This window comes from Ceratina calcarata, unplaced genomic scaffold, assembly GCF_001652005.2.
Source record: "Ceratina calcarata isolate Rehan_Ccalc_2016 unplaced genomic scaffold, ASM165200v1 scaffold86.2, whole genome shotgun sequence".
Lineage (NCBI taxonomy): Eukaryota > Metazoa > Arthropoda > Insecta > Hymenoptera > Apidae > Ceratina > Ceratina calcarata.
The window spans coordinates 367,817-391,625 of record NW_017179946.1 but is presented as its reverse complement, the minus strand read 5'-3'; the positions used below and the strand labels follow the sequence as shown (position 1 = coordinate 391,625).

The following is a 23,809-nucleotide window of genomic DNA, read 5'->3' as shown; positions in this document are numbered from 1 at the left end:
TTAGAATCGTGTTGATATGAAACAGGTGAAAAATGAGATATTTGTTTTCACTGACTTCCGTATTCATTTGGAAATTGTCCTTCATTCTAAGTACATTCAACAGTCCCTCACCCACGCACTTCGTACGTGCGCTTCTGTTCTGTCAGAAGCTTAATCCACCGTTTGAGTGTTATGTCTGGTATTAGCGTGGACAATGTACTTATATGAAGCGAAATTTCATGTTTCTCCTCTTAGTTCCCGTTTATGTACTTCATATTGCGTAAGCTCTTATATAAAACAATGATAAAACATTCAAATTTAAAAAAATGACACGTTAAAAATTGACTGTGACTTAAAACAATTCGAACAATTATCATTTTCCTGTAAGTATAATTTTCCTAAAAGTTCATCGCTTCAAATATTGGGCACAGTGTTTTATCTCATTTCTTAAACTTTTAACTAGAAATCTTACAACTCATACAACCTTAATCTGTATTTATCTATTTTATTTCGCATCTCCGATAATCCGTTTGCACGAGAGACCAACAATTTCTACACGGTTTTGAACTTTCTGTAGATACCGAAATCGTGTAGGCGATGTTTCCGTCGACAGATTGTTTCATATCAAGTCCCGAGGACGCTTAGGTGGAACGTGTAACCTTCGTCTCTCGGCCCGGTGCCAACATTCCGTTTTCGTTTCATTAGCTTCGCTAAAATTGTCCCGTGAACGAAAAACCATGGCGCCGACTCGTAACGCGTTGAATTCCGTCAGAATAAATAATGAATTCCTACAAATCGTTTCCATTCGCCGGATGTAATTTTCGCATCTCGTCCTCTTTACATCGTTCGACTCCCAGGTAGCATTCGAAAGGTGTCCTCTTACAATTCTTTTATTTTATTCATTCTAAATTTATTCCACGTGACAAAAAACCTGTGAACTAGCACGTCCATTCAGATGATGTCGTCTTCATTCTTACAATTCTTGTATTTCATTCACTCTAAATTTATTCCAACTATCGACTAAAGTGCAATAGGCCACACCTGATTACGTTATCCAGGTGTTACGAAACTGGGAAGGTAGATTGATTGAACCGTTTTGCGTCAAACTACTCCGAGCAGCGATAGCTTTTCCGTTAGATGATTTATTTCGGTAGTTAAACACGTATCGGAATGACTGGTGACCGTTTCTTCAACTCTATTCCAAGTTCATCGTAATTTCTATGCTTTATTCAAGAAGTGCTTACGTATGAAATGTAAATTGACGGTTCCGCGGTCAGCACTGAATGCCCATTAATATTCTTTAAGCGTAGTCGTCGACGTTGTGCGAGAAACACAGTTGGTTTTCAGTGAAACGATGATTAAAAGCAAACAAGACAACTGCTAGTTTCCAAAACGGATTTCCAAAGTTTCCGTTCCAATCATTCATCTCTTACTTCAGATTGGAATAGTTCGTCGGGTCAATAGTAAAACTAATATACATAATAATTAACTAAGTCATTTAATATCCTATTATCTGTCATAACAATATGTCTGCGAATTTTATACATTCATAGAAAAATCGTATTTACAAGAAGATAAAATAATTTAACCCCCACGTAATTTTTAACGTAAGTTAAAAACGTAATTATTGTTATTAAATTATTATTATCATCATTATCAGTTTATTATTCAATTTTCATTCATAAAAACATAAAAATTGCTATGTCTTTCCTTATGACTTATTACGTTCAAAAACAGGTCATTTTGACTCCTCTTAAAGAGTGTTAAGATATTTACTATATTAGTGTGCAAAAACTGATAGATTTAGTGCTAGTCGCCAGTTTTAAGAGATTAGACGAGAGAATATTGTTTTCCGTTATCTCCTTAAGGGTGGTCTACGTGACCGTGCGGGATCGCTTACGCATAACCACTGGAAATGACCATGGAAATAGTCGGTACTTTTCCACGGATCAAGTAAAAATCTGGCTTGTTTGTTTTCCCTATCGCACGAACCAGATATGTGTCCACGGTCGTTAATTAATCTTCGCAATCTGCATACCATTCCTGACAGCAGGCGCGCCTTGGGATGATTCACGGAAGACGCGTTTCATGCAGATGCTCGCGCCTACTTGATACACTAAAGTGGATTAACGATACGTTTGTGGAACCTCCTCTTCTCCCAGTCTTTCGAGATCTTTCTCCTGACCAGATTCTGTAATTTCAGTTTTACTGTCGGTAGCTTCTATTCTCGGCTGTTCTGCGTATCCGTGGAATAGCCTACGTACTATCAATAGTGTCGAATACGGCCAGTGTCTCTCAACCGAATCACTATTTAGATTAATTCTCGTGTTAAGATTAATTTTCCATTTAACCCATTCAAGTCACGTGACCTCCACGGGTCGTCAGGCAATTTTTTACTGTATAAATTATTTTAGGTATTTGTATTCTTCTATTTATTTAAAAGGCTGAGAGAAAAATACCATTTTCTATAATTTTTAGATATTATTGTATTCCCAACTATATTGCCAGAGGATTTAAATCTAATTTCTCAGTCAGCTGTGTAGGCATTTGAATGTGACATCATTGGATCAAAATGTTTCACTGTGCAATATCGAATTTTTATTCTTCACCCGCAAGTCATACTAGAATTGTGCCAACTGTTCGATATGTAAAAGGCAGGCAAACATGGTGAATAGGAATTTTGTTAACGTGAAAATACACGAGACCGAGCGTGGTATTATTATATCGTGAAACGTCAACTGGTCGTCGCATACCATTAACGTGGTGCAAACTTGAGCAACGCAGTTGCCATGAATATTTTACCTTCGCAATGGAACAGGGCAGAAAGTGGAATACAAAATGAGCAACGTTTCTCTGCACGCGTTTCAAATATGAAATAGATCTTAAAACGACGATATTCTATTTTCTCGTGACTAGATTGCGGCTTCGATTGATTCTGGAAAAAAATTGCATGTGCAGAAAATATAAACAGTGCATGTACAAAACTGTATAGAACATCAGAAGTATAATAGACATTATTTTTTTGTTAATGAAAAATTATTGCAAGGATGAGTTAATTTTTTTGGTTGATATTTTATATGAAAAATGTACAGTCATGAGGACGGTAATCTAGAAACTTAATTGATGCCGTGAATTCACATGCGACTGACGATGAAGTAATACGATTAGCAACCGGTATTTTTTTGTTTAAATAACAATCGAGAAATTTTCGGAGGAAATTTCGACGAGATGAGTGTAATCCAAACGGATTAACTGTTTGGTGTTAAATAGACGATAACACGTCTCATGTTTCTTGAACTAATTGTAAGGGTCATGGGACCGTGTCTTGTAAAACTGCACGTGACGTTTGCATGATAAACTGAAAATTAATGCGTTCGATAACAATTGATTCACACGCATACAACATGAATTAATGCTCTTAAAAGATGAGCGTGTCGTCGTCGGATTAAATAGTACACATGAAAAAAACATGCGATCAAGATCATTTGCATAAATTCTCCAATGCCAATAACACTCGACACATTGCTTTCGATTGAGAAATCGCCAAGCGAACATCCCCTCAACTATGCCCTATATTTTTTTTCTTCTTCGAGATTATAATAATAATCGCGAGGAGTTCACCAGTGAGTCAGCTTACGGAGAACAGAAAAACAAAGTGTTTGTAGAATTCGATGATAGTGTTAATTACGATTGAAAACAATCGATTATGATTCTATTATTCGCATTCATATTTCGTTTGCGTTTCGTTTAGTCGAGTCCGGAGCACGTGAGCGTGAGTCGTTCGGAGTTCCCACAGATTATTTATATTAACAAGTGGGCGCAATAATAAATAAAAGGATCATCGATTAAATAATATCGTTTACGATTAATTAATAAATTGCGTACAGATGTTGAGATCGCGTTTTATGGTAGACATTATATGTACATTGCATTCAAAGCAGACGTGACATTACGCACGTTATGTATACGTAACGAGTTGCATCCTTAGTCTTTCTCTTTCTTTTCCAATCACTATTTTATCGTAAAAAAAAAATACAAAATAAAAATAGGATTTTTTGTACAAAGTCCTATAAGCTGTCCACAACTTATCTTCACCTAATTTATATAATATTACAACTTCTGATTATTTTGAAATTAAGGATGTATAAAAATAATGACGAAACATCCGAATTTTAACTTTATTTTTATAAATTAGAATTTGTAGACAATATAAACAATTGCAGGTATTAGTTAAACTACAAACGATTATACAGATGTTGCGATTATGGAGTTTGGCGCATTCAAAGCGGACGTGACATTATGCACGTTATGTACACACGTAGCGTAGGTACATAGACGCATCCTTAATCTCTTTTCTTTTATCTTTATTTCATTATCCAAAATCCTATCGACTGTCCACAATCTTCGCCTAACTCCATAGGCTATTACAATTTTTTATTAAAATATGATCGACTGGTGTTCGAAATCCAATTACCAGGAGATTGTAAAAAAAATTTGGACCGCAGACGTCTTACTCATTTTTTCCAAATTCGTAGCGTGACACATGAAAAAGTAAAAAGGAGCTGAACGACGCGGCGCGGCCGAGTTTCAAGCACGTGCTGCGCGATGTGGATGCGCGTCCAAGTTTCTGTATCCCCTCCGCACCACACCTTTCTCTCTTCAGGATCGGCATTATTAAACTCACCCCGAAAGCGCGAAGCTCCAGTGTTGCTTCAGTCCTCGTGAAGTGAAGCGTGCTTGCTCGCTCGTTAAACGCGGTCGGAATCAAACGACATCGAGACGAATCCGTATTAGAAGTTTCCTAATTTTATCGACGAGACCAAAGAAATAGAAGAGCTTTCGGTACAACGATTGGCGAACCGATCGCCGGTCGAGAAGAGAAGTTCGCTTATCGTTTAACCGATTAAAGTGATTAAATAGTTACGCCTACCGTAATCGCCATTCGGAGCAAAAGCGTCAAAGTTACGAAGTCACTAAAGAATCGTGTATCATTGCCAAGTGCAACGTCAACACCAGCCGCGCACGTTCATCTGAATTTCTTTTGACGTTAAACAGACAGTCGTGTGTATTTTCATCCGCGGCCTGCAGACGCGTAGTCGAGTTCGCTTCTAGAAAGTTTTCAGCGACGGCTACTGATCGACCCGTAGCGAAATCTTTGACCGGTGCACATACGCGAAACACGCGCGAAGAGAATGTAAACTGTTCTCCACGCGTACGGGGAAAAATCGACGATCCGCGGTTCGAATCCGAATCTGAAGACTGATATACACTTGCGAGTTTGACTTCGTAGAAGAGAAATCTAGTCAAAATGCCGAGACCAAAGATTCCCAACCCTATCGTTAAGATCTCCAAGCTGATCAAGCAGAGAACGAAGGTAAATTGAATTTTTCTATTTGCGCATATTTTTTACAAATTCTGATAAAAGCGTTTTTCCTGTCGATTATTCTTCCACGGATTGTTAACGACACGTTCAGCGCTAATGCGCTTTTAATTGCCCTTATCAGATCTCCGTACGTCGTCGAAAGAAGAGAATTGAAAATTGCATTGAAATCCGTAGATTATGCAGCCATACGAGAAATGAAAAACTAATATTCTCGCTTTTCAAGTAATAAATCGGAGCACAACTTCCCTCCGATCAGCTAGCATGAGAACAAACATTGCCGACATCTCCTTATCAGTCGACAACATATTTCCACGCAATTAAAAGTCTTTTTTTAAATCGTATGTGTTCTCACTGATTGCGAGTGACATGCAAGCAATCATTTCCCGCAACAGGGTCACTCCAATCACCCCCTCGTATTTTCACCAAAGTTTAAAAACGGGTTAACGACCACACGTGTTGCGAACAGCTGACTCCTATCCAATATTTTCCCATCGTACGTACACAGATTTCTCTGTTATTTTAGTAAACCTGCAGCATACTTTGAAAAATAACTGACTCTGTGGTTACTCTAAAGTCCCACCTTAATAATATAAAAAATTAGTCTTCGAATTATGAATTAGTATATCATTTTTATTAGTAAAGTATTCAGTAATACGAAGTCGTGAATGGTACTCATAAAAAAATAGTCTCCTTTAAATATTATAATGGAACGAGTTTAAACGACGAAACTAGGCAATATCGTAATAAATCTGGGAAAGTTTGAAAGCATTTCCTCGCTTTCCCGGCGCCGAGCATAATGGCTCGAGGTCGGAGCATTAAGGTTGTTTAGAAGTTGCTGCAAGTTTTAATCGCCGCCGGACTGCATCGATCATATGCAATATGCTAAGAATGGAATAAAGTTTACTCCTCTTCTTCCTATGTCAGAATAGAAGGAGCAGCAATTTTTGCACATGATTCATTTTTTAATAACTGCATTAACACCAAGGCTACCGACTTTTTTATACATTTCTATATTGAAAACCGGTCACTTTGACTGGTTTGGTAGTTCCAGTGTTAAATTTACACTAATGACATTTGGTCGAGGAGGGAAATGTCTGAATATTTCTCGAATTTAGAAAAGAAGCTTTGCACTGCGCGCGGATTGAAAAATATGCCAGCTCGGTTGTTTACTTACGGCAACCGGTCTTTGGCCGCGCCTAGCTCCACCTTTCACAGCATCGTTCGATATACGAGCCGCTCGATTCTGGCCAATCTCTGACGAAAGTTATGCAACAACGATGCTGCTTTAAGGATGTATAGGCTATACACTTAAACNAAATTCCCGTGTCTAATAATAAATTGAATTCTCTTTCGCGGCGTCCTTCCCTGTCAAATGAAAAAATTGACTGAGATAGAAATCTCGCGTCTGAAAAAAACATGTTGTCCATCGATAACGTTAAATATAACTATCACGTCGAAACCGATGGGGTAATCTAGTCATGTTACGACTGTTACGTCTTTTCGACGCCCTCTTGGCACTCGTTCGAGTCTCTGGACGCGTTTCAATTCGTGGAACGCCGACGTTACATACGTACAACGCTGTATTGAAATAAACCAAAAAGAAAATTCTTGGTTCTTGCGATCTTCCTCGCAAAGAATGGGAAACGGATTTCCGTCACACACAGATCGAATCCGCGTTAATTGGCGTCTGTACCTTCGTTTGGTCGTTAAACTTTGCTTCTTCGAAGCAGTTCATTATTTCCTCACTCGTCAATCAATTAACAACTGAGTTTATTCTAAAAAGTGTACGGTTACTTTTCTGCAATCTTCTAATTACTATAATACACTGATTGTTCCAAGAAGTTCGTCGACCTAGCGAGTAATTTTTTCATGACGACGTTCCCTAGAGCGAAACGAGCTTCTGGATTTTTTTATTACACACATGCATTTCATTCACTTTCCACGACTCCTTTTCTGTACGATTAAATATTTTCTTCAGCTGTCTAAAACTGAAACAATTTTTACTATAATATTAATTATAGGATATGAAATATGTAATATTAATTGAAGGAAATTATGGGAAACCTAATCGCGAAAATTAGTCTGAACTCTACCGCGGTTACGAGAGGTCGAACCGATTAATACGACTACGTAAAACGAGACACAAATTACATGTCAAGTGCTTCATTGTTAGAGTAACAGAATTTTGCACGCTGATGCAATCAGCCTATTTAGAGATTTCTACCATTTCCTGATTACGCGTAATTTGTACTTGTCGATTTATCAATCTCTTAAACAAGAAAAAGAACGATAATTTATCCGAGCGATGTTGATGTCGATACCGTAACTCTTGCGTATCAATCGGATTCCTTATTGTCTCGTATGCGATCTATCATTCGTACTGCGTCTCTCTTAATTCTCTAATGCCTATTCTCATACTCTGCATATGCAAATCGTTTTTTATTACCGATCATCAGAGGCAGCTATCGACTGGTACAACGGCGCTGAGTTCATACACTCCTATTCATAAACAACTGGATAGTCCTTGGAACAAAATTATTGATATATATCCTACTTAGCAGAGAATTGCTGTATTAGAAAATCTTGAATAAGTCAATTTCACGTCAAATTAAAAGAACAGATTCATTTTACATGGAATTTGTACAAAATAATTAAGAGCTTATCTTAAGTTAAATTTCACTTATATAGAAATGCTGTTTTTTCATGTTATCCTTTTTTATTGTTTACCCAGTAATTTCTGAACGAGAATGTACATTCGTAATCGTTGTCGACGGACAAGCAAAAAGAAAACGATCATAATAGCAATCGTTGTGATTAATTCAACCTCAATGATTGGTACATGAAAATGCTTGGTTCGAACGATCATTAATCAGAACCCACGTGGCGAACGATTATTTCTATTTGCACATCTCTATACTGGGAATGTCTATGCAAATTCCTATTTTTATAAATAAAATTAAAAAAAAAACGAAATGCACACAGACAATTGTTTCCTCCTCTAATCATTATAAATTGTATTTTAAATGTTTTGTATTTCTTTACATATCACTGCATATTTTCTGCGTTCTCTTAGATTATTTAAAATTCCTGTAAACGTATAAACACCTGCAAGACCACTCATCACCTTAATGATCTTTTATTTACAAGCATTCAATCTACGATTCTACGCTTCTTCCTCTTTGTTAAATATATTCGTGACGCGTCGCAGGCAAAGTGTATCTTTGAATAAAACGAGAAAATTCGTAATTAGAGCTGATGGAACTAATTGCCTCGCGTTCCTCCTGTATCCGCGATCATGTCTCGTTGAAAACGATCCCACCATACTGTACAGTACATTTCGTCTGAATTTTTCTTAAATGCAAGAGAAAGTCTCAGTTTTGCTCTGTTACAATTATTTTTTCCAACAACTTTCCACGTTCTTTTAAATAATTCTAAAAACTGTTGGCATGTGATTTAATAATGGAGCAATTAAAGTATGATTATGGGCTACGGCTGTGGCGAAGCGATAGGAGGGAAAAAAAATGCGAAGATTTACGAGAATCTCATCGCTGTCAGCGGAGCATCGCGAAAATTAGTCTGAACTCTACCGCGGTTACGAGAGGTCGAACCGATTAATACGACTACGTAAAACGAGACACAAATTACATGTCAAGTGCTTCATTGTTAGAGTAACAGAATTTTGCACGCTGATGCAATCAGCCTATTTAGAGATTTCTACCATTTCCTGATTACGCGTAATTTGTACTTGTCGATTTATCAATCTCTTAAACAAGAAAAAGAACGATAATTTATCCGAGCGATGTTGATGTCGATACCGTAACTCTTGCGTATCAATCGGATTCCTTATTGTCTCGTATGCGATCTATCATTCGTACGTCTCTCTTAATTCTCTAATGCCTATTCTCATACTCTGCATATGCAAATCGTTTTTTATTACCGATCATCAGAGGCAGCTATCGACTGGTACAACGGCGCTGAGTTCATACACTCCTATTCATAAACAACTGGATAGTCCTTGGAACAAAATTATTGATATATATCCTACTTAGCAGAGAATTGCTGTATTAGAAAATCTTGAATAAGTCAATTTCACGTCAAATTAAAAGAACAGATTCATTTTACATGGAATTTGTACAAAATAATTAAGAGCTTATCTTAAGTTAAATTTCACTTATATAGAAATGCTGTTTTTTCATGTTATCCTTTTTTATTGTTTACCCAGTAATTTCTGAACGAGAATGTACATTCGTAATCGTTGTCGACGGACAAGCAAAAAGAAAACGATCATAATAGCAATCGTTGTGATTAATTCAACCTCAATGATTGGTACATGAAAATGCTTGGTTCGAACGATCATTAATCAGAACCCACGTGGCGAACGATTATTTCTATTTGCACATCTCTATACTGGGAATGTCTATGCAAATTCCTATTTTTATAAATAAAATTAAAAAAAAAACGAAATGCACACAGACAATTGTTTCCTCCTCTAATCATTATAAATTGTATTTTAAATGTTTTGTATTTCTTTACATATCACTGCATATTTTCTGCGTTCTCTTAGATTATTTAAAATTCCTGTAAACGTATAAACACCTGCAAGACCACTCATCACCTTAATGATCTTTTATTTACAAGCATTCAATCTACGATTCTACGCTTCTTCCTCTTTGTTAAATATATTCGTGACGCGTCGCAGGCAAAGTGTATCTTTGAATAAAACGAGAAAATTCGTAATTAGAGCTGATGGAACTAATTGCCTCGCGTTCCTCCTGTATCCGCGATCATGTCTCGTTGAAAACGATCCCACCATACTGTACAGTACATTTCGTCTGAATTTTTCTTAAATGCAAGAGAAAGTCTCAGTTTTGCTCTGTTACAATTATTTTTTCCAACAACTTTCCACGTTCTTTTAAATAATTCTAAAAACTGTTGGCATGTGATTTAATAATGGAGCAATTAAAGTATGATTATGGGCTACGGCTGTGGCGAAGCGATAGGAGGGAAAAAAAATGCGAAGATTTACGAGAATCTCATCGCTGTCAGCGGAGCTTGCGCCGAAGGACGATTGGGAATAATACTGTCCGAGGCCAGCTCGAATCCCTCGAGAGGTACACCCGGTGGAATTCGCGCGTACTTGACATTAAACCGGAAGACAGAGAGGAGAAGCTGACCATCGAAACATTTTTTTCTTTCTTCTTTGCACCAAGTGTCGATGGCCAAATCCGTTCGAACGGCTGCTCCTTATTTCAGTCTCGATCGGTCCGTCAAATCGAAAGGATTTATTTTCCTGCCTATTTCTCTTTAATCCTTTGTTAATCACCGTGTTTTCTGTCGGGATTCTAATAGTTTCATTCCTAGTCATTTACTCATTTTAATAATCATAAACGTGGTAGGATATCGATAAACGAGGTGTGGAACGAGTTCGATATTATAATAGAATAAAAAAATCAAGGTCTGGTTTGAGGAAGGGAAAAATTGTTGTTAGTGAGAGAAGATAAGTTTCATCATGATCATCGATCCATGCCCGATTCTCAATTACGTGTTCCAACACTCCTCCAGGATGCTCTTGGTGAGACAATAAATTTAGATCGCATAATAAATATTTCTCCCCGTTGCACCATAATAAGAAAAGCTGATGTAAAATTAGCCGTGTTTACAAAACGCATAAAACGCGTGTTTTTATTGCGTAAACCTTCCTGAACAGTTAACGTTATTTGTGTGTTCACATCTACTGTAACAAGAATAGAATTCAGATTTGAATAAAGTTGTTCCCGATCCTCTAAGTAAGATGTATAAGCAAGAAACTGCATGCCATTGAAACATGTTTTCTCTGTAGAACACACGACGTTATAAATCATTTATTTCTTGCATCGGTGATTTGAATTGCAGACGTCGGTACCATCGAATTCATGAGAATGATGCAAAAGCGGTGAAATTTTTCAGAAACAGTTCACTTCTGTTTTTTACATTCTCGCCCGATATCTCGAAGTAAAATCAGATATATGAATAGTTTATTTAAAATTGTTATATATTTATTGATTTATATGTATTTTTGGAATTCATGAGAACGCACGTCACTTCCAGTTTGTTTTTTTTTTGCATCTCGATTGCTGCCGTGACCTCGGTTATCGTATATCGTGGCGACGACGTAGGAGCTCGATATAAAAAGCTCATTATATCACCGATTAATTGCAGCAATTATTCAATTAGTATAGACATTTTCCATTCACAATTTTTTTTACTGTTCCACAAACATTCCGGCGAATAAATACTGTTTCTTCCTTTTTCTTCCTCGAGATCACGGGCGACGATTTTTTTCCAACAGCGTATCGATAGAGAGACTAGTGTCACAGATCAAGGAAGTTTTTCTGATAATTTTCTATACTGCATTCAAAGCGCTTGTTTATCTCCGACCTTTATCTCTTTTGCATATCAGCGCAGTATACAGAGTCGATAAGCTTCGTTAAATTGTCTCTCCGTCATTATTTCATTCTTGACGAGTAACCGAAACATTAGACAAATGGATAGATGATAAATAAATTATGTAGGTCAATAATAATAATAATTTTTTGTTATACATCGTACGGGAAACTAATCTTTCTAACATTTAAAAAATAATTAATTCATGAAACCTGATGTTAAAAATAATATTCAATTTTTAAATTTGTACGAATATTAATAGATTTTGTATTGCCGTTTAACAATTCGAATTTCGTTGATTGAGGCAATCGGTCACGTATTCCCACAAACGGTTTGATTCATGCACGTTTTTCTCGAGGCTGACTCCTTGCTCGATGACAAGGAGCGCGTTTAATTGCCACGACCTCGCCTCAATTGATGCGTATCTCGAAATAAACAGGGTGAACCGCACCTTATTTGGTACTTTCGGGTGGAAGGAACTTAATAACCGCAAATATGCACAAAATTATAATCAAAAATATATTCAGTATTTCAAGAGGATGTTGTCACTTAAGAATTACACAATTTCCGAAAGGAAAATCCCCATGGACTGCCACCTCTTCAAGTAGCTTGAATCCCCTTTAAAAATGAATTATGCAAATCTCATAATATTAATGGATGAGATGCAAAGTCCTCGATGGATCAGCAGGGTATTTGGTCTATAATCCCACGAGGGACGGTCGCCCGCTAAATTACTAAATTGTTATCGTTCAAAGCAGGTGCGCAAATGTGATCCAACGCGATCGCATTTGAGATGAATCGAACAACAATACAGAATAAAATCTGATTACAAAATGTAATCGTATTTATAATTCAATTTATGGGTGAGGATTGTTTCAAAAATTCTCTCTCGCCTGATTTCATCCGCTCGAATCTTCGACGGTTCAACAGATATGTGCGTCTTACGCTTAAGACGCTTCGCCTATTTTCATCCGTTGCATCGAACGATGAATGTTAATAAAACGGTTGTGCAATCTCGTCGTCGGATCTTCTGAAAATAAAGGTCAAGGCGTCGGTGTCTGGTTCAATTAGCAAACAGCGTTAAATACGCGAGATGCGTTAAAAGATAGTCGGACCCTCCTTACTTTTCCGTGTGCGAACTCGTGCGACTCCTAACTGCCGGGGAACATGAAACCACCGGGAAACAACAATTACAACATACTATTACACACTTGTGAATGCGTAGAAATGTGTGTACCACTTAGCTGTGTTAGAACTTAGACATTAGGCTTAGAAACTGATGATGGTACCACCCTCTCTATAGTTGTGACCCACCCTACGGTCGTCTTTATTCTCTTCTGTGTATTATACTTTCGAATCGCTGAATACATCTCGTTAAGCGGAGTTAATCCCAGGGTGCATCACACCTGGCGAGCAACGAGGTCCTCGCTCCTCTGTGACCTCATACGTTTCGTAAGAGCAACGATGCACCTGCGGACAGATGCTAATACGCCACGTTCTTTGCTCAAGATCTTAAATCACCATAATGAATATTAAACAGTGCTGTAATGTTTTAATTGTATAAACTGCAGATTCAAAATTACGTGAGGTCACGTACAATTCAATGAGAAATAATTAGACTGCAGATTTTATGATAAAATTGTAGAAACTATAAATACTGCTAATGTACAAAAATGTCAAAGATATCCAAATGGTAATAGTAAAGTAATAAAAGAAACTGTTTTTTTAAATACATTCTTTAAATTGGTACTACAAATATTTTACTTTGAATAATAATAAATTCCACGCTAATAAAAGATGTATTCAGCGATTGGTATCCTCCTCTATTAGATGTCCCACTCAGTTTATTCTCTTAATCTTGTTTCAAACCTTCAGGATCAGATTGTTAACGTTTGAATCGATCGTTCACAGCAATTGTCTATGAGCGAGGAGCTCAGGCGAGCTCTATACAATGATGTCTCCATAGACAACGAAGTGATCGTTCCCGATCTGGTGGGCAACACCGAGATTCTCAGCGACGACCACAGGGAACAACTCTGCCGGCATCTGCCTGCCAGGGCGGAGGGCTACCCCTGGACCCTCGTCTTCAGCACTAGCCAACACGGCTTCAGTCTGAACAGCATGTACAGGAAGATGGCCAAAATCGAGAGTCCGATACTCCTCGTCATCGAGGACACTGAAGGCAATGTGAGTCCTTTTTCAATTTTATTCCTTGCTCGATTTGACTTTTAAATTATTGTTAAAAAATAGACGCAGTTTTTAATTAATTTCATTAATCCATTATGTAATTACACCCATCCCTCAATTTATACGAAGTATCTGTTCTACGTAGATTCGTTATACAATCCTCTTTCAGTCGAGCCTAATTATTAGACAAACCGGGATGATGAACATCGTTAATCATTCTCTCCCTCGTGGCACACGTTACAGGTGTTCGGTGCATTGACCTCGTGCGCACTGCAAGTGAGCGATCACTTCTACGGAACCGGGGAGTCTCTGCTCTTCAAGTTCAATCCTAAGTTCCAGGCGTTCCACTGGACCGGGGACAACCTTTATTTCATCAAAGGCAACAACGAGAGCCTCGCCATCGGCGCTGGAGAGTAAGTAGCTTCCTCAAATCTTTATCACTTTGAAAATTCGTCTTGGAGGATTTTAAGACCTTGATATATTTAGTTTAATACGCCTTTTGTGATCGGTACTTGTTTCAAAATTAAATTTCTAGTGGCATAAAATGTGGTCATTGTACATACAAGGGACTTAATGAATAATTAAATGATTAAGCGAACGAATTATATTTATGCTAATAGGAGATTAAGTTGTTATGAAACTATGGTTTAAGATATTGCGTATAAAATGATTTCTTGTTATTCAAGGTGAATCTCTTCGTTGAATATTAAGTAATTATTATTGCTTCATTAACAAACATAAGTCCTTTACAATGTACAAGGGAAAATAAAACAAATAACAAAAACTAAAAAATACTCTGTAAAGATAACGAAAGTAGCTGATTCAACTTGAACTAAAAATGAACGTAAAGTTAGATTTAAACAAAATGATTCGCTTTTTTAGTGGAAAATTCGGACTGTGGCTGGACGGAGATCTCTACCAGGGCAGGTCGCAGTCGTGCAGCACGTACGGTAACGAGCCGTTGGCGCCCCGAGAAGACTTCGTGGTAAAAACGTTGGAGTGCTGGGCGTTCATATAGGACACAGCCTCGTACAGCTTGTCCGCGACCTCGCCCTCGCCACAGCCTAATTTGACCTGAATCAAAATCCCGGAAGAGTCTCGCGCGGAGGTTGATCATCCCTAGAGAGGAGGAAGCGTCCATTTCGGAGCACAGGTTTCGAAGACAATTGCGAGAATATTTCCAAGGGAGACATTCTATCAGAGGAGATTATAAATGAAAACCTGATCGAAACAGGATTTACGATTAACAGTTTAGCTCGAATCATCGTATTCGATAGACCCTTAGAGAGAGAAACAGACAGACAAACAAACAAGACAGATCCCTACTCGTATTTTTTTGCTAGAACGGGAGATCGTCGGGCGCGTGTATTCCTGGCTAAAGTATGGAAGCAAGGAGAGATAAGATTATGTAATTAATTGTGATTTGTATCGCGATAAAAATTCTTGAACGCTAAGAGAGACGATGAGATTAGAATCTAAAGACAGGAACACTGATAAGAGACAGTTGTCCAGCACGTTAGACCCGTGCGTTGAAACGTCGAATGAAGGACTACGAATGACTATAACCGATGAATAGATACGTCATTTAATCGTCCTAGGTTCGTTTTCTTTTTTTTTAAGTTGTCGTATTTATTTTATTTTTTTATATATATATATATTATACATGCACACGCATATGTGTGTTTCGCTGAATGAAACGTTACTTTTTTTCCCCGTTAATCATGATTATTTCACGCGATCGCGTGCCGTTCGAGGAAAGGATCGAAGGATCGACCACGATAATGATTATCTTTTCTTTTTTTTGTTACGATTACATATTAAGATCGTGGTGTTGCCTTCGAACTAGTCGCGAGTTTAAGTAATAATGTTAAGGATTAACAGTCGCATCGTGTCGAGAGATTACCACGCCGACCGCATCGGCGCGTATTATACGATGATCGATGATGAAAACGGGTAAACGAAGAGAGAATGAGACGAGAGTGAATGGTGAATCGAGATTGAAAGCGTAATATTTTTAAGAGAGACTGCGTCGTCCGCGATCAGAAAAAACGGCGACGCGAGGAGAGGATCATACAAACGAAACCGTGAATCGATTGATGATCATGCTGATTTGGTATGATACCACGGACACAAAAAAAAAAACACGACACTACGTGAAATGCTAACAAGAAAAACAACTAACCGTATTTGTTGATGTGTAGTTATTGTAGATAGATAAATGTACATATATATATTACGAAAAATCGTGTTTACGATATAAAGATTAATTTTAAAGAAAGATATACAGTATATGATAGCACGCTAAATGAGAAGACACACGTTGCAGAAGACATTTTTCTGTGTAGCTCGTAATGTTCCGAAGGACACACACTGATGGTTGCGTATATTTGTGAAACACACACGCATTTCCATACACGTAATCAATCGAGCGGTGAAGAACACCGGCTCGGATCGATCCCAGCCGATCGGTGACAGTAGACTTTAGGAGTAGATCAACAGTTTTGAAAAACAGCGACACGAAGATCACATACGGAGATCGATTATGGTTGACACGAAGAACGACGAAAGCAATAGTATAGGAGAAAACACGCAAACACACAGAATTAATTAAAACGCAACGTTTCTTGTGTTTCAACTGACCACAACGAACACACACGCCTGTGCCTCGCTTCGCTCTCTTTCTCTCCCTTTGCTATACGCTATATTTACGTAGAGAGCACACATGATTCACGTACAGCATTTTGAGTTACTCGCTTTGCGTACGATCAGAGCCGATGGAAGAATAACGTTTCGTTGAGGAGCTCTCTTTTCTTGATTGAGAGCTTAAAGACTTAGACAATAACAAGAAATTTCTTTTATTTCTGTTTCGCACCGTATCGAGCTTCCTGCGAAATAAAGGATTCGGATTTCTCGATTGGTTTTAAACCCTCCGCATTTCGTGGAACTAGAAAGCTCGGGTTTAAATCCTACTTTAATCCAAATCTGTTTATAGAACAAATGATTGTTTCTGGCAGGAAACGAAAGAATTTTTGCAAGATCGTTGAACTTCTTTTTACGTCGCTTCGCTCGGCTCTGAAGAATCAGTACACACACACACACACACACACACGTGCAGAAGGTAATTACTATCTGAGCTTATATAGTCTCTTACTATGTGAATTATTAGGATGAATATCGCGAGATCAACCATCGCGAGGGAAAATAATCTACCGTTTCTATCGCTTTTTAAATACGAACATCTGTTCCGTCGTCGATAACGACTGAGAAGAGAACGAGCGATGTTTAACGATTTTGTTAAACCGAAGGACGGATTGCACATCCGGCTAGACTCTTGATAATCAATTTTGATAAATTGATATATCCGAAACCGAGTTCCGAAAGGACGTTTTAATAAAAGTGAACACCATTTTGTACTGTGGACAAACCGGTTTCTCTACACTTTCAAATAGAAACAGTTCCCAGCACTCGATTCGTTTCTACGATTTCCTGTCTTGCAGCCGGCTATTTATAAACCGAGACACTGAACGATCTACGATGATTTATTAATGTTTGTATGCATACTTTATCAATCTCATTGTATTTTATATATAAATGGAAACATCTGTTGACAATTTATTATGCCGAATGGAAAATGAAAGAAATCGTAGATTCGGACGAGTCTCTCCGTGTGCACTGGTTACGAAACGCACTTCTATCGAAGAATGAAACCAGCAAAACGTCGATAAAAATTGAACGAACCTGATGGAGCACGGTTTCGAGCAGAGAACACGTAGTAACTACGGGAAGCACAAAAAAAAAGACGTAGTTGTCTGTCAGCTTCGTTAGGGTAGTTAGTTCGTTAGAGAGTACGTTTGTACGCGAACATTAGGGCGTTGCCTAGGTGCATAAAGGAAAACCACATTAGGGTTTTATAGGCGTACTCTTGTGATATTAACGAGTTAAAAGAAGAAAAAACAAAGGGGTAGCGAAAGTGAAGAAAAAGGTCGCTTTGTGCGTGTCACTCGGGAACGCTGTATTTTTTTCTTTCGTGGCAGAGAGAGAGATGATCGTTTCGATGGGAAAGCGATGGGACTCTGATTAAATAATGTATATTGTTATTATTATTATTACTATTATTATTATTATATAAAGATATCAGCCAGGACAATACAAAGAACTATTTAGAACGCGGGAGAGCAAACGAAGATGAAACGAAGGGAATAGAAAAGCGAAGCGTGGTTCAAACATATTTTGGCAGAAACCTTTTTTTCTTTTCCTTTCCGTTTGACGAAAGAACTCACGACCCTCGCCAATGNTCATTGTATTTTATATATAAATGGAAACATCTGTTGACAATTTATTATGCCGAATGGAAAATGAAAGAAATCGTAGATTCGGACGAGTCTCTCCGTGTGCACTGGTTACGAAACGCACTTCTATCGAAGAATGAAACCAGCAAAACGTCGATAAAAATTGAACGAACCTGATGGAGCACGGTTTCGAGCAGAGAACACGTAGTAACTACGGGAAGCACAAAAAAAAAGACGTAGTTGTCTGTCAGCTTCGTTAGGGTAGTTAGTTCGTTAGAGAGTACGTTTGTACGCGAACATTAGGGCGTTGCCTAGGTGCATAAAGGAAAACCACATTAGGGTTTTATAGGCGTACTCTTGTGATATTAACGAGTTAAAAGAAGAAAAAACAAAGGGGTAGCGAAAGTGAAGAAAAAGGTCGCTTTGTGCGTGTCACTCGGGAACGCTGTATTTTTTTCTTTCGTGGCAGAGAGAGAGATGATCGTTTCGATGGGAAAGCGATGGGACTCTGATTAAATAATGTATATTGTTATTATTATTATTACTATTATTATTATTATATAAAGATATCAGCCAGGACAATACAAAGAACTATTTAGAACGCGGGAGAGCAAACGAAGATGAAACGAAGGGAATAGAAAAGCGAAGCGTGGTTCAAACATATTTTGGCAGAAACCTTTTTTTCTTTTCCTTTCCGTTTGACGAAAGAACTCACGACCCTCGCCAATGATGCCGAAGTTCATGGTATGTAACATTGTAACGCGAAATAAAAAAACAAGATGTGTCTGAGAAAAAGATATTATTTTTATTTTCGTTCATTTTGTTCCTTCTACTTATTTTATCGATCTGGTATCCTTTGCAAAAACGTGTGAAGCTTTCTTTATACTTTCGGTTGTGTATTTCGTTTTCATGAATTTATCGTATAGAACGTAATCAACGAATCGCTTCTAACTCCTTTTGAAGATGACTCAATAAGTATTTTCTGATAAGAAACCTCAGAGGGTCACCTGATTAATTGATATATATTTGATTGAAATTGACCAGGTGGTTCTCTCGTTAAAAGGCGACCAAGACAGAACCATATTTGCCATTATTTTTCTTAATTCGTATAATTAGAACGATTAATCAATAACTTTCTTAATATGAGATTTTAAAACAAGATTGATCGAGCCCACGTTTGTTACTGATGAGTGAATAGCGAACTGCCTGGAAGAAAGGATTTTCTTCTGCCGAGACGAAATCACCGAACTGTAGAAAAACACACACGTCTGCACACTGTAGTAGGAGTCGCCGTCTAATCTACAATACATATACATATACGCTAACTGCCTCTATCGAGAAAAAAAATGAGAAAAAAAAATACTGTAGATTAAGCGTGTCAGATAAGCGAAATCGAAGGATCCTAATCTTTGAACAACGTACTCTTTCCTTGATCGCCACGATTGTCATACATTTGTACGCTAAATATTGCCGATTCTTCAACCAAAAATATTCTTACAGCGACTTAATTAGACGAGATTAGTACTAATTCTTGTTCAGAACAAGTATCGATTTGCTTAAAAATGAGCCTTTTACCATTCACTGTCAGACTTCCTCTTCACCCGTTTTATTACATTAAAAGAAGACACTTTTCCAATATTAGGAACGAAGCTAAAGTTCCGATCGCCTTTGATTATTTAATAGAATAAAAATCGTGAAGTCAATGAACGTCGGCAGTTCGAATGGTTGAAAGCCCTGTCCACCGGAGAATCGGCTGTTCCTCAGTAGTCGGAGAACATAAATCAGGATTAACAATTGTACTCACGTTGGACAAAGTCCAAACTGACTACCGAGTATACCTGACTCTCCTTTTGCACGATGAAACCATACCGAATAAAAAATTACGTAAAAAAAAAAATGCAAATACTAATTAGCAGACCTCTGAATAAATTGTATCAATGAAAATCACGTAACTTAAAACGATATAAAAAGAAATACCGTGTAAAGGGAAGGTCATGTGTAGTCCATCGTTTTAGACCTATAGAGGAGAACAATTGTTTAACAAACGCTCCAAGCTTTCTGCGTTCGTGTATTAGCGGAAGTAGAAAGAGAACGAGCAAATGGTGGGCAGATCTGCTACAACCAGAATAAAAAAAGCTCACACGATGAAAAAGAGAAATCGTAATAATCGCCAAGTATCAGCCACGTATGTATAATCGTAGTTAATTAGTGAACGTTCAACGTGTTAAACCTACGAGAAGAAACGAAAACAAAATCGTACGAAGTTAGACGACGGTAAAAGCGTTGATAGGGCGGGCAAGTTTTGCTAGTGAAACGAGTTTTTGGTATACACATTGTCAATTAGATTCAGACTGATCGCAGGGATTGAACGCGCATTAAAACAAGAAGATAAAAACGTAAACGAAAAATTGTTATTAATAGGCAACAAAAATTCGATGTTGTTCGATGTTTAGCTAGACATTGTTGTCATCGTTGTTGAGTAATCATGCGCCTTCGTGTTGGCGTAGCGTGAAGAAGATATTAGAGGACGAGGCTTCGATTGCCAGAGAGGAACTTGTATAATATTCCTTCGCTAATCTAATCTCCCTGACAACTGCGTTAACAATACGACTCGTAATAAGAATCTTCTGATTGTTAGAAGGTAACGAAGCTTCACGCTATGCCCCAGTTTTACACGTAGAACAGCAAACAGAAACAAAAACTCGTAGAGTTGTAAAACAGTCGTTGTCTTGCACACCAAAAACAATTCCTCCTTAATTATAATTCTACATATTACAGTGTACAATCTTTTATATATTTTTGCAGAGATATATTTCAAGGGACAATTCTTATCCCACTCGTTCAATTCATATAAATTAAAAATTGCAATTTATTATTATTTTATATGTTGGCAATCCGTGATGATAATTTGCAGAGGACATAAGTGCAAGAAGCGACAGAGGGAAGAGGAGAACGCACGACGTACATGTATGTACGTGTAACATAAATTTGCCCCGTGCAAACTGCGCAAACGATATTCTAAAAGCATTTTTACACTATCGCGTATCGTCGAAGGGCGGTTCATCCTTTTTCCAACGATCAGTCAAACTTCATACTAGTTTCCGTTAACAGATCACCCTTATCTATCGGACGACACTTCTCTGACCATACGAAGATAGCTGAACCCACGTCATTTAACTTCGAGAGGCCCGAAGGAGATTTTCAATCGAGTTCGGTTGTACGAAGTATCGATAAAAAAAGAATCATCACAGCTCATCTGTGCCTGGTTGACAATTTCTCGGATGCGAAAGGAAAAAACGAAACATATCCTTCTGATAAATGAAAAAAATCTATCAAATTTCGAAAAGTCGAAACACGAAAGGCGGAATCAAAAAAAAAAAAAAGGAAGGGTCCGTGCGACACGGGAGACGGAGGCCCTCTCTAGACACACACAACTCTCTGGACCAATGAATTTTACACTAACTTACTTAATGCACTATCGCCTAAATCGCCACTTTGTTCGCGAGACTAAGTCCCCACCGCGTTTCGATCCCCGGGTATACCCTGTTAGTCACAACACGAACACATGTATGTAACTGCAATGGATCATCGACCTGTAGAGGTCTTCACGAGCAAACAAATTAATACCCATCACAGAACAATGAACACGCTACGTGTCTATCGTAATCGTATATTAGCCAACTGTATACCGTGTACGATGAAAATGATCAATGAAAGAGAACAAGAAATCGCGATACGACGACGGAGAGAGAACGTCGATTGTTCGAGCATAAATAATATCGCACAGAGGAGAGAATAATTTACACCGTTCAGGCGGTCAGGCAATAAGTATTTGTTCCGGCGGAAATGATTTTCCAATTTTATTGTACAACTGTTTTATATGTAAAGTGTATGTATATTTAGCCGAGGAAATATTTTTTCAATCACTATTTTCGAATGGTATCATTCGAAGCACGTTAATCGATATTAGTTTATAGAGGGTGATTTATAAATGATGGACAAAGCTTTAGGAATAGATTTTTAATGCCACAGCCTACTTTAATACCTATATAGTCGTGTTGAAAATAAAATGGCAATACCGCGAGAGTCCGCTGTGCAGTGCAATCACAGCCGACTCTCCGTACCGACCACAGTCGGCCATTCTTGCCATTTTATTCTCAGCTAAATAGGTATTAAAGGCTGTGCTAATGCTTATAGAAGACAGAAAAGTTAAAGTAACATGGGTGAACATTGATATAACTTTTGTTTCTTCTCTAAGCATTAGGAACCTATTCCTAAAGTTCTGCCTGCCATTTACGAAATACCCTGTAGACACGTGGTAAAACTCGCATTTTATCACTATTACAGATTCAGTATAATCAGAGTGAACTTTCATTTTAGGTTTATCTCAAAATTTAAAGTTAACACTTGTAAATGTTTATTTACTTGTTACTACGTAGATACGTTTCGTGGAAATTACAAACACGTTTCTTTCATCTCGAAGAGGAATTCCCATGTAAAAAGTGAGACGAAGAGTTGGGGAGCGCGCTTGTGTATGCATGTATGTATATAACTTATACATATACGGTACACATAGGAGGAATCGTTTGTTCGTTTGTTGCGTGTAATATATAAAAAACAATACACACGCGTGTACATTGCGTATACATATTGTAACACGTAAAGTTAAAAGTAGCGTCGCAACGTGCATACACAGCAAGAATAACAAAAAAATTGTAGCGCGAACGAGGCCACTATACATATATACATAAATATACATACATATAAATAACTATAAATAATGAATATACATACGAGTAACGATTAATTGTAACATTGTAAAGCTGTGAGTAAGCAAACAGGAGTACGCAAGAGGAAAAAAAGAGTTACGACTGTGTATGCGTAATTGACGGCACCAGAGTTACTAAAAAACGATATAGGATATATGCCTGGAAGAGAGAGGATTTATTTTTTTGCGCCACGAGATAAATTTCGCCCCCTCCGGTGTTTGCAGGTGTACGACGGGTTTAAGATGAGAATAGGTACAATTAAGAAAAACAGAGAGAGAGTATTTTGCGAATTGAACGCGGAGCGATGCAAGATGTACTCTGTTGCATGTTTCATGCGTTATGTATGTAATATCGACGTCAAAAAAAAAACAGAAAAAAAAATATATATATGAAAAATAGTCAATCTTGTTCCGTTCGCGAAGACGAAGCTGCGAATCACCTTTGGATGCATGCGCGCGCGCGCGTGCACGCTTCAAGAATTGTGATACGCGTGAGTGTGAGTGCCGCGCGCACGCATAATGTGTATACAAAGATGAATATACAAGAGATATTCAATAAAACGCCAATATTGTGAAGAAAAGGCTTAACGTGTCTTTTTCTCACCGATGTATCTTCCTTCTTTCAAGCATTCCTGTTTTTGTTTTTATACTGTTTGATTATTGAAACCTTTGTCGATAGTAGTGATGGGCACTATCGACTAATTTAAGGATGTATTGGCTATACAGTCAATCCTAAAAGTTTATACACTTTAGAAACGCATTTTTTAAAAAGAAATCAGA

The 23,809-nt window shown here is 37.7% G+C and overlaps 1 protein-coding gene across 18 annotated transcripts in view; it reads left to right on the top strand.

The window, feature by feature from the left end:
• Positions 1 to 17,916, top strand: part of mtd (TLD domain-containing protein mustard) — a 150,384-nt gene extending 132,468 nt beyond the window's left edge. For 17 of the 18 annotated variants that reach the window (XM_018035034.2, XM_018035032.2, XM_018035030.2 and 14 more), the window contains 3 exons: positions 13,697 to 13,972; positions 14,216 to 14,385; positions 14,855 to 17,916. In XM_018035034.2, coding sequence (XP_017890523.1) covers positions 13,697 to 13,972; positions 14,216 to 14,385; positions 14,855 to 14,990 — 582 coding nt within the window. In that variant the 3' untranslated portion in view covers positions 14,991 to 17,916. Of the gene's footprint in view, positions 1 to 4,635; positions 5,354 to 13,696; positions 13,973 to 14,215; positions 14,386 to 14,854 lie in introns of those variants that run through there. The other variant, XM_018035038.2, reaches the window with a different exon arrangement.
• Positions 17,917 to 23,809: the final 5,893 nt, after the last annotated feature.